This window comes from Agelaius phoeniceus, chromosome 10, assembly GCF_051311805.1.
Source record: "Agelaius phoeniceus isolate bAgePho1 chromosome 10, bAgePho1.hap1, whole genome shotgun sequence".
NCBI classification, from domain to species: domain Eukaryota; kingdom Metazoa; phylum Chordata; class Aves; order Passeriformes; family Icteridae; genus Agelaius; species Agelaius phoeniceus.
Genome location: NC_135274.1, coordinates 7895201 through 7907295, shown reverse-complemented (window position 1 = coordinate 7907295; position 12095 = coordinate 7895201). Strand labels below are relative to the sequence as shown.

The following is a 12095-nucleotide window of genomic DNA, read 5'->3' as shown; positions in this document are numbered from 1 at the left end:
ATCATAATTAGTATCACCTAGAGAACTCCTAGCAATTTCTTGTTTGGGGTTCCACCCCAGTCTCTACAAAATTAGTTTTGTGCATGCTTAGTCCCAGGGAAGCCCAGCATTAGTGCCCTGCAGCTCTTCAGAGTGGCAGCAGCCTCAGCTGAGGGCAAAGAGACAACCACAGACCTGCTGTGGCTGGAGCATTTTGCTATCAAACTTCCCATTCTAGTTTGTTCACTGTGAAAATAGATCTGATCTGCACTGTATCTGGCATTTCATCCATTGGGAAACCATTTTGCCCATGGCTGGTTTAGAAGTCATTATTTAGGCTTGGAAATTGGTAGACATTAAAGGGCACCTTTTTCTACCTAAACTTGTACGGTTTAGGTAGACAAAGGCATTAACAGAAGCATCTCAGAATTAAAAGCATTTATTTCATGGGTGTTTTTGAAGTATTCAGGCTTTTACAGCAACATTTCTGGCACAGCAGTTTAACATGTAGGTCCCTGCAGGTTTCTAGGGCTACTTTGCTGTTTCTAGAATGGTCTCAGGGCAGAGAGGGGTGATGATGTGTAGCCTCACATGGCATCTTTAGTAGACCAATGGATATAGCTGCCAGAAGTAGAGAGGCTTTTGGGCTCACAAGCCTTTCAGGTTTGAGATCAAAAACAGAAGATTACAAAGCAAAAGAGCAGCTGAAAGCAATTGCTTGGTTTCTGTTTAGATACAAATCAGGTAAACTCTGACAGGGAAGGAAAAGGTCCTTGGTACCTGTAGAGGAGAGGAGAGGCAGCAACAGAGTTAGGAGGAGAATTAGTGGGGAAGGAGGATAAAAGATGAAAATGGAGAGAAGAGAATTTATAATATGTCATAAAACTAATCTTAAGTCTTTGTTTTTCTGTATCCTGTAGATTTATGAATTTTTGTTCCCAGGCTCATGTTCCAAAGATGATCTTTTAGCTTTCCCTTGAACTGTCAGGCTGAGAGATCAGAGATGGAGGGATTGATTTGTAAGAAATGTTCATCTGCTGCCAGCTGGGTCATTTGTGTGACCTCATGCTGGCAGTAGTAGCTGCTCTGTTTCACCTCATGAGGTCCCATTTAGGCAGTCAATGCACAGGATGAAGTACATGAACATTTTGGAGTTGTAAGTACAGGAATAAAAGATGGAAACAAGTACAAGTATCTTGGCAAGTTTTACATTTGTTATTTCATCTGTGCTTTGCATCCATCAGGTGCACCTTTTATTGCAGGGAGTTTGCAGGTGGGATGGGGAATTCTGGCAAGGTTTCCTTCAAAGTGAATTTTTTGGCTGCAGTTCAGAATTGCTTGGTAATTTTTGTATCTCGTATTGATTCTGTGGTGGAGTCATACTTGACAACCACAGGCATACACTGGGAACAGAGTCATTTTGGAATGAAATTATTTTTTGTCTGGTGTTCAAATGGCATCCAAAATACAGCTCTGTCCTGAGAGAGCTGCCCTTGTTTGGGAGCTGTCCTGGGCAGTATGGCCAAGCCAAGGCACATAAATTGCTGTGTGAGGGAATCCTCATATTCCAGCTGCTGGGCATGTGCTGGATCATGGCTCTCTACCTGATCCAGCTGGTTTGGACTGAAGCCTCCATGTGTGGCAGGGAAAAACTCAACTCTTGTGGTTTAAATCTAATTAGGATCAAGTCAGCTCATTGATTTATTAACAGCACATAATTGACCTACAGCCAGTGCCACACAGCTCCAGGATAACTATCAGCTCTACAGAATACAGGACCAGAATATTGGACACTTCTGTAATGTTAATGAACACCTACAAATTCCAAACTTGCCCTTCAGCTAGTCACAGGTTACTGAAGTCTCCTCCCCAAGATACACACAAAGAGCTCTTGTTTCTCCAGGCTGTTACCAGCCCCTCACTGTTCAATATCATCTGTAAATAGAGCCAAAGGGAGTATCTTTGATACATTCTTATCAGCATAAAAATGAATCAAAGACATTTTAGCAGGAGGGTGAGAATGATTATTTGAATTATTAAGAAAGTCCAAATTCTCTGCCCAACAATAAAGATTTTACCAGTTAAATAGAGCAGAGAGCTGGGGCAGAGTTATTTTGAAACACTTCTTCAAGCTAGCCTGTGGAGAGGAGGGTGTCCTGTGGAGTCATCTTGGTGTCTAAAATCTGAAAGTTCAATTGCAGAGCTGTGGCCCCATGGTTTTGCCTAACAGAATGATTAAATCATTTCATAGCAGCTTTTCTGCTGAAGGCAGATCAGGTACTCACACCTCAACAGCCTGGGCTGTGCACCCCAGAATGCTCAAAGACTTGAAAATCTAATTCTTTTTTTTTTTTTTTTTTTCTCATTTTCTCTGTTGAAAAAAATTCCCATTCTTCAGTAGTCTGGGGATTTCTCCATGCTCAGAAGAGTTCCAGATGGCTCCATGGCACTGTTCAGCTGGGCTTTCTCCTGCTATGTCTAACTTTGCAATATGAATCTCTATCATGCTATGCTGTCAGGAGAGAGGGTAATAAATACCATGTACCTGCTTGTTGGTCACTCTGACAGAAAGAAAAATGGGAGACACACTTATTCCCTTTTTAACCTGTATGTAGGTTTTTCCATAGGTTTTAGTTTCTCTGTTGAATTCATGAATATCTAAATGGAAGGCAATTGCAATAGAAAGTAGAAAGCAGGAAGGTGATTGTAATCCCAGTGCTTAAAGGGGTAAATCAGGTGATTGTGTAACAGGGAACTGATAAGCCTGGCATCAGTCCTGGGTAGAGTCTTGGAGTGAGAGACAGAGAACACAATTGGTTCAAGGCTGAAGGGCCAACAGCTAAGATTGGAAGAAATGCATCAATTTCTTATTGACAAGATTGCCTTTTTGACTGAGAAGAAAATCAGTTGAAACACCAGTGTCTCTAAGACATTAATACCACACTGCATTTTAGGTGCATGTTTGGATTTAATGTAACTCATATTCAGTAGCTCAAAACTGATCCATATATCAAAGAAAAATTGTAAGTGAGCAATCCTTGCACAATGGAATAGTTTCTGATGCATTCTGGCAGAGATCTATTCTCTCCTAATAAAAGGGTCATTTTTATCAGTCATCTGGAAAGGCCCTGAAAATGGGGATGATATAGATCAATTAGTAAACAAAACACAATTTAAAATTTTTGAAAAGAAGCATCTTAATGCTGCCAAATGGAAGGTTTATATTCAGGAAATAAAGAGGGGTGATTAATGGCAAGTTGTGGATTAGAACGGAGCAGAACTGTCTTGCAGATTCTGTAATGGCAGGGTAATGCAGTGGCACCATGGCTGCATCATCAGAGAAAAACTGCTCAGGAATAGGAAGGTGAGAGAGTGCACAGACCTTGAGTGTCCATATCAGCAAATCCCACTCACTCCATTGGAAGTGATGAGAAATTCAGAGCTTTGGGAACACTCTGGGTGCTGGGCACACTGGCAGTCCTGTGTTGTGCTGTGAACCAGCACTGGGAGAACATATGGACCACAAAAAGGCTCTGCAGTAAACACAGAACGACGAGAGCTCGTGGCAGGAAGCACAAGAGAAGCTAAAACCAGAACTGAGACACATGGGCTGAACATCATCAGTAAAACATTTCAGCAAGGAAAACATTGCATGGGCTTCATGGAGGTTCTTGACATTGCTTGGAGGTTGTTCTGCAGGACATTGCCTCTTGAGAGGGCTGTCCTGGGGGAAGGTCTGCAGAGCAGGGCCCAGCCATCCTGCTGTGAATTCATCTCGTTTCATTTCATTTGGGGTTCCTCTTTTCTTCTTGGTGATTGGTTCATCATCACTGTAAAACCAAGGGACTGTTTCTCTGTGTGTTCTTTTTGAATAGCTTATTTCTTTCACAGCTTTTTGTAGAATGTATGAAATTGCCACCATTTCTTTATTTTGCTTCCTCTGAGAAACTTCTTACTAATTTTTATATGCTTTCTTTTTTAATCTTTATTCCAGGAGGACTTGTTGGTATTGAGGAAAACTGTGAAATCCTTCCTGGCTGTCTGCCAGCAGTGTCTATCAAATGTCAACACTCCAGTCAAAGAACAGGTAAAGGAAAAATCTGACTTTTAAAAGTGTGAGTATTAAATTCTAGTAAAACTCAAGACAACCCTACATCAAACTTAAGGTAAAATAATCTGTGCTGCTGTCTAAATAAACCTGAACAAGCAGCCCAGAAGAGCAGCTGTGTTAACAGAACTTGCAAAGCACAGGTGATGGCAAGTTAACTTTTCATTAACAGTGAGTGAGGATTACCTGGATGCTCAGGCTCATTTCCAGCCCTCGTGACTTCAGGCATCCAACGCAGTCACCTCAGATGAGAGACTTTTCCTGCAGACACTGCATTAAAAGGCACCTGGCATTTCTGTTTAGAAGGCAATAGGCACTGCTGGAGGGTGACTGAGACCTCAAATGGGCTGAATGTTTTGGGATTTTTTCCCATTGAATCAAAGGGTTTGTTGAAATAATTAAATCTGTCTCTGCAGGACACAGTAGCTGGTTTGTTAGCTGAGGTTATGTGAATATACACTGATTTATGTCAATGACATTTGTCTACAAATGGCATTTCTATCAGACCTCCCCAGATTTGGCAGAGTGTAACTAATAACTGGCCTGGGTTTTTTGCCTGTGGTATTTAGAAGATAATACTTCTTAAAAGACACTTTTATTTCTTTGAAAGATAGCTCTGCTTAGCATTTACTCTCTGTTCTTCAGGTTGCTAAATATAAACATTAAATGCTCAGAGATGTCAGTAGTTTATGTAGTTCTAAAAGATTAGTGTGTCATTGGCTTCCAGCAGATTTTACTTTAGTAATTGTTTTTTAATATTCAGAGTAGTTACTCTTGGCATATTATATTAATATTGTATAATGTGAAAATATCTTCTAGCTCCATGCAAATACCTCCCTTCCAGCTCGAGCTAGACCTGCCATCCTTCCTGCCTCAGCAAATGGCAAATGTTCCTTCCCATCCCTGCAGTGGGTTTGCTCTTGAGGTGTATAAACATGGGTTTGTTCTCTTCTTGCCAGTGGCCACAATGGTTTTTTCATTGATAATTTAAACTTTCTTTAGAAGCTACTTTGCAGTTCCCAGTTGTGGGGAAGTTTTCAAGCCTCAACCGGGCAAACCCACACCCAGGCAGGCCCAGAGAGGGCAAGCGTCGTGGGCAGAGTAGCTGGAGACTCCAGTGACCCATTCCAGCTGACTCTTCTATGACTTGCTTTTGTTTTCTTCCTTAAAAAGTATATTTCTCTGAGTGCAGGACTGCTGCTTACTGCTTTTGTTTTACTGGATTTTTTTTTTGAGAATTATGTGCAAATTGTCTCCCTACCATACTTGATCCTTGCTCCAGACATTCTTTCCAGACAAAGTTGATGTCCATATCAAAGGAAGGAAAAATGTATGAAGTATTTAGAGAAACAAGACTGAAACATTTAAACTTTTCCATGAGTGTTTGAGGGAAATAAATATCCTGTGACTGAGCCCACTGCATCCTTTATATTGGACAGAACTCAGCACCAGCAGTGCATTACTCATCTGCTCTTTTTCAGAGGTCTGCATTAGGAAGAGCTTCAGTTCTATTGAGTATCAGGGGAGTTTAGAGCAGGTGAGATCATCACTGGAATGAATCACAGCCTTTTGGATCAAAGGGAGAAAAATCCCAAATAGCAACATCTGTTCCTAAGGTCTCAACAGAACATAGTTTACAAGGATTTGCATCTGTTCTTGCCTGAGTGTAGCTCATTCAGATTTTATAACATACTCCCAGAAATAAGGGAGCCACTAGGAAGTTCATCATTTACAGATTTTATTTTGGAAATTTGTAAAATTTTCAGAACCTGAGGTTAAAAATAGAGAAGCTATGAATAAAAAGGCTTTGGGAAGGTGCTGAATGTGATCAAATGGGCTGTGAGACACCAGCAGAAGCCATGTGGGGGCAAAACAGTGTAATTGTCATGCAGGAATGAGCCCTTGGAAGGAAGGAAGGTAGTGACAGCTGCCTTCTTTCCTGTCTCATGTAATGAGGTGTAATAGTAATGAGCATAAATCATGGACAATTCTGCCCAGGTTGGCTTCTGTCTGGATTTGAAAACTGTGCAGACAAACTTGGTTCTTTTTTTGCAAGAGCTTTTGACAAAATCCTGCAAAAATTTCCTTGCTGTGGCTGTTTGTCTGTATTTTTGGGGTCTGACAGTGACTCAGCTTGAATTTTCCCTCGGTGTTGTTCATGTTTTTACTTGTTTGATTTTTTTGACTGTTTATCAAAAGGGGTGTGCTCTCTTTACAACAAGTTTTGCTGCAGGCCTTGGATCAGAGGTAGATTTAGAGTTCTTTTCCTAGAGAAGAAATGGAAGTTTAATATGGGTCATGTGGGACATGGAGAAGGTAATAAGTACAGTTCCTGACCTAGGAACCAAGGGCACAGCATTCCAAAGCAGAGGAAACCATAATGGAATACTTTCCACAGCACATAAACAGCTCCACCTGAGAACAGTTTAAGCAGCTGTTTAATAGTAGCAGGGGATATCTGGAAATTAGATCAATGGTACCTTATGTTTGCCTTTCTTGACTTTTCACTGCATTCATTCTCTTCTGCCTTGCAGGCTTTCATGCTGCTCTGTGATCTCCTGATGATTTTTAGTCACCAGCTGATGACGGGAGGTCGAGAAGGGCTCCAGCCTTTGGTGTTCAATCCAGACTCAGGCCTCCAGTCAGAACTTCTCAGTTTTGTCATGGATCATGTGTTTATTGACCAAGATGATGAAAATCAGAGCATGGGTATGTTTAGCTTTTTTTTCATACCAGACACAGAAGAAACGAGAAAATAGAATTTTCTGATCAGTTTGTTCACATGTTTTCAGAAGTATTCCTACTTTATTTTTGGAAGGTCACTACTCTGAAATTTCTTATGCAAGTTGTGGAATATGCTTTTATTATATAATAACTATATTTAAGATTTTATCTTTGTAGTTTATTTTTCATTCACAGAGTAAATAGGGACTTAATATTTATAGCATTTAAGTCCCTATTGCATAGGAACTTAATATTTATGGCATTGCATTCAATGTTAATGCTTCTTACAACTGGATTTTACTTCTTTTGTTCAGAGCATTGATTTCACATCTGAAAATCTAAGGCATGCAGAAGTACTGGTGCTTCTGATTTTTCTTTTGTTAAATATTTATAGCTTGGTCATGTTAATGGAGCCTCTGTGAATGTCCTGTGTTTGAGAAGTTAAGCAAGAGCATTCGCTAGAGTTCACTGTGGCCTTTCACAGGCTATAGGAAATAAATGACTCAGTTTGATGTGGATTATATCCAGGATCTCCTCAGGATTATGGAGAACAGCCTTGGTCACTGGTGTGTCATGTTCCTAAACTTCCCTGGAAGTTTCCAAGTAGGCAGGACTCAAGACTTAGCACCTTTCATTTTAGCTTCTTCTCCAACAATCCTTCTTGCTTCAAGAATTGATTTTTTTCTAAAAGCTCCCCTTTGATAATGTTGTTTTAGAACTTAACAGTTACTTACAAAGATTCTGATGATGCTTTCAGAGGGAGATGAAGAAGATGAAGCCAACAAAATAGAAGCTTTACATAAGAGAAGAAACCTTCTGGCTGCCTTTAGCAAGCTGATAATTTATGACATTGTGGACATGCATGCAGCAGCAGATATCTTCAAACACTATATGAAGGTACAGGCCCTGCATCCTCCTGTCCTGACTGAGCCCAGTCTGCAGTGTTAGGGCTTCTGCCAGCCCTGCCAGGGATGTGTTACAGCCCAAACACTCCTGAAAGCTTTTTCAGCTTTATTTGATCCTGTGTGGTACTTTCTCCTTTCTACACAACACCTGGCACTGAGCAGCAGCGAGCTCTGACCTCCCCCTCCTTGGAGCACATGTGCTTTGTTTAGGGCAGCACCTAAAGCTGCCCCTGAGGTGCTGAGCATTTCCAGAGAGGCTCCACTCTACAGAGAGTTTCTTCCCCTTTTCCTCAGATCCATCTCTAGAATCCCCAGGAAGTTTTGCCTGTTCCATGCCATGTTCCACTGTCATTGTCCCAGGCTTGGTGCTTGCCCTGAGGCAGCAGGGTTCTTGTCAGAGGAGGTTGCTTTAAACAGGACAGCAGGAACAAAAAGCTCTGTGTGGTTGTGCTGTAAGTGGGTCTGTGGTGACTGAGTGTCTTCTCAGCTTTGGCTGCTTCCACAGAGCTTTTAGGCCCAGTGGGGGTCAGAAGGACCTGAGCTCCTGCTGCCCCTGTGCATGGGGTTCACCTGCCAGAACAGGCACATCAGTCCTGCCACTGACCCCTCAGGTCCTGTCCCACCTGTCCCTGCAGGGGATTGTCATCACAGAGGTGACAATCCAGCAGATCCTTTATTCTAGACACTGTTTGAGATGTTGATGTGAAACATAAAGGGTTTAACTTGAAATTCTCCTGTTCATCAGGCACACACAGCACAGTAAAGTTCCCAGGACACACGGTAGCCATCAGTCAGGGTTAGTCTTGCTTAGGGGTTGTTTGCCAGAGTGGGAGTTGGAAACTGAAGCTGTCACCATCCAGGTGAGTTCCCTCCCTGCTGCTCTAGGTTGGGCTTCTCCTCTCCCCACACCCCTCCTTTTCTTAAAACTGGGGGAGAGGGAGAGAAATTTAATTTAAATTAGTACCAAAGAAGGCAAAAGCAGTATTGTAGAGGGAATGAAAATAAGTGACTGCAAATGTAGAAACATCAGTGAGGCTGAAAGAATACTGTTGGACAAAAAATTTATCTCAACTTGGAATTTGTAATGATAATACAGCTCTTCTACCCAGATGGGCAGCACCACTGTGGCTTTCAGCAACCTTTCTGTTAACAGAAAGAGAAACAGCACTCCATGCTGAATCATTCCTTACTCCCTTTTTGGCTTTAGTGAATTCCTTTCCCCCCAGTGTACAAGGAGCACACACCTCTGTGCTGGTGTCTGTTCACACCTGCTTCTTAGGGGTGTTGGATCAATGTCATGCTGTTGCTTGGAATTGGCAGCCATGGGTCACCTTCATCAAGTGCTTAGTTTGGGGCAGGAAATGCTCTTTTGTTTGGTTTTCAACATGTTTGTTACAAAAAATAATAAACACAGAAGTTCCCTACCTTATCACAGGGTTTGGTTTAAATTTTGATACTGAAACGCTGCCCCTGCTCACACCAAAAATCTGGATTTTAGCAACTGCTGCCTTTTCAAATCAAGAATTACAAGTAATCTTTCTCTTGGGAAATCTGTAAGAAATTGCATAAGAAATTTGATTTAAAGGTTTTGATTTTTTTTCCCATTTGTTCTTAGTACTACAATGACTACGGAGATATCATTAAGGAAACCCTGAGCAAAACCAGGCAAATTGACAAAATCCAGTGTGCAAAGACACTCATTCTCAGTTTGCAACAGGTAAGAGCATTGATTTTTTGGTTAGAAATGCCTCATTGCAAAAAGCCCTGGCGAGGATTTCCTGTGATACACTTTACAGGGAAGCAGAAATGCTGCACTTCCTTAGGACATTTTCTTCATTTTCCTGCTGCCCAGTTCAGGCTGGCACTGCCCCTGTGTCTCAGTAATCTCTGTCTCCATAGGCCCACACTGGCAAAGCTTGGGCAGGTAAAAATGGAAGGGAGGGAGAGAAGAGCCTTGGAGGCAGTTTGGTCCAAGCTGATTCATGGCATTTTTTATTGATCCTGAGTCAACAAGAAGAAGTAGGATGGCTTTTTCTTCTTAGCATTTGCTGAAGTAATGCATCTTCCTTATACTTTGTCTAAATATTGATGAATTTTTCAAATTTCAAGCTAATTAAGTCTTCCAATACTGTTAGACATGTTTTTTCCCAGAAAAATTCTCTTTACATCACCCATAAATTACTGCCTGGTGATGAAATCTATCAAGCAACAGCACAAAGTGCACTAAATACCACTTAGGCCCTTGAAGTACCAGCTATAGCCATTGCACAGAGAAATTACTTCTGCTAATTAGATGCTTTCAAATGAGCTGGACCTCCCAAAATCCCTTCCTGAGGGATTTGCTGTAGCAATCTGGAAGCTGAGAGAGATCTGTGCAAACCTGAGAAAAACAGATGTACTTCCAGAAGAATCAGGGAGTGTCAAAGCAGCCCATGTCTGTAAAACTTGGAGAGGAGGAAGCAGCTGCCACAGATCAGTCAGGCTGACAAAATTCCATGAAAAAAGCAATGAGAGGAGCTCTTTGCAAGTGCCTCAGTGACAGGTAGCAACCAGTGTGGATTTGTCAAGAAGGAATCCTGTCCAATTAAGCTGCTGTCATTAATTACATGGTAACAGGGCTTGTGGAGATGAGAGAAACAGTGGCTGTAATGGAGCCTGATTTAATATCCTCACTGGCACTGGTTTAATATCCTCACTGGCACTGGTTTAATATCCTCACTGGCACTGGTTTGATATCCCCACTGGCACTGGTTTGATATCCCCACTGGCACTGGTTTAATATCCTCACTGGCACTGGTTTAATATCCTCACTGGCACTGGTTTAATATCCTCACTGGCACTGCTCTCAGCATCCAGTGAGAGATGGGGTGTAAATGGCAGTGCCAGGAGAGGTGGAACTGGCTGGAAAAGCATCAAGCACTTCAATATGTGCTGGGAGAGCCTTGGAGGCAGCAGTGCTGGGCAAAGAGGCACTGAGGTTACAGTGGAGGAGCTGCAGTTTGGGTCCCCAAATTCAGAGCACCACCAGGTCTGATGGGTGATGGAGGTGCTTAAGGGAACAGCATGAGAATGCAGGACCTTCTTGATGAGTTGGGAGAATGATGGATGGAATTCAGGGAGGGTGGGTGCAGAATTCCACCAAAATGACTCCACACAAGTACAAGATGGGGGACAGCTGGCAAACAGCAGAGGGACAGAAGAAAATCTGGCAGGTGGCAGGGACTCCGTTATGTCTCAGTCATCACAAAGGCCATTCTCAGATGGAGCAGGTTTAGAACCCAAGTCTTTCTCAATAAAAGAGTTTCCCAGCTCACAGGTGTCAACCTCTGAACTCTCTCTGCAGCTGTTCAATGAGCTTGTTCAGGAGCAAGGTCCCAACCTGGACAGGACATCTGCCCACGTCAGTGGCATTAAGGAGCTGGCCCGGCGGTTTGCCCTCACTTTTGGCTTGGATCAGATCAAGACAAGAGAAGCTGTGGCCACACTACACAAGTGAGTGGTGGTAAATAAACTAGATTTTTACACTACTTCAGATTAAAACTCTTGTTCAGCATTCCTTTCTCAGGATACATAATCTCAGCAGGCAATGGAATAATTACATATTTTTTTCTGCTTAATTGGAGGGGTCTACATGTATGTAGGTAGAAAGGAAACAAACTAGCTGCTACATAATTCTTTATTGAAATTAATTGGCATGGTTATGTTTATCTCTGGTGGGTTATGTGTAACAACTGAGGATGGTTCTTTGTTCCACACCACTGTGGATTCTGGAGGAACCAAGGGCTGTTATGAAAAGATTCTCTGAAAATATTTTGGAAATCTTTTAAAGTGGACTGAGAATTTTTATGTAACTGCTGCATAGAAAAGCATGGAAAGGTTCTGCTAAATTTAAATTATGACTTTGTCATGCCATAAAAAATTCAAATGCTAAGGTTTGGTGTCTCAGAGACTCAGTCCTTGAGACCGAGATCAGCACCAGGTCAGGAGCACCAGGCACTGTCCTCAGGCAGGCAGGAGTCAGGGACACTTGTGCCTTGCTGGCTGAGGGAAGGGACAGTGTCACAGGTGACAGAGCAGAACCAAACGTGTCCCTGCTCTGGGCTCTCAGGTCTCTGCTCTGGCTGCACAGGTTGGCTCCTCTTTGATCTGACACATTCCATGGAGCTCCTCACTGGGCACGTTCCCTCTTACAGGGACTGGCCACGTGCTTATCTGAGGGTGTCTCACAAATCCACAGGGAGCTCTGCATTCCCCTTGGTCCAAAAGCTGCTGCTTGCTGTTAATGGGGAATTACATTGTGATGGGACCTGAGGATTCAAACAGTTTCATCACAGCTCAGATTTAGGGCAACTTGTTTGAGTGTTGAGTTGGGCTTTTTT

At 42.4% G+C, this 12095-nt stretch overlaps 1 protein-coding gene across 3 annotated transcripts in view; it reads left to right on the top strand.

Annotated features, from left to right (window-relative positions):
* Window positions 1-12095, top strand: part of STAG1 (STAG1 cohesin complex component) — a 154380-nt gene that overhangs the window by 130493 nt on the left and 11792 nt on the right. For all 3 annotated transcript variants that reach the window (XM_077183770.1, XM_054639006.2, XM_077183771.1), the window contains exons 23-27: window positions 3974-4066; window positions 6622-6796; window positions 7569-7708; window positions 9332-9433; window positions 11060-11208. In XM_077183770.1, the coding sequence (XP_077039885.1) occupies window positions 3974-4066; window positions 6622-6796; window positions 7569-7708; window positions 9332-9433; window positions 11060-11208 (659 nt within the window). The remainder of the gene's footprint in view (window positions 1-3973; window positions 4067-6621; window positions 6797-7568; window positions 7709-9331; window positions 9434-11059; window positions 11209-12095) is intronic.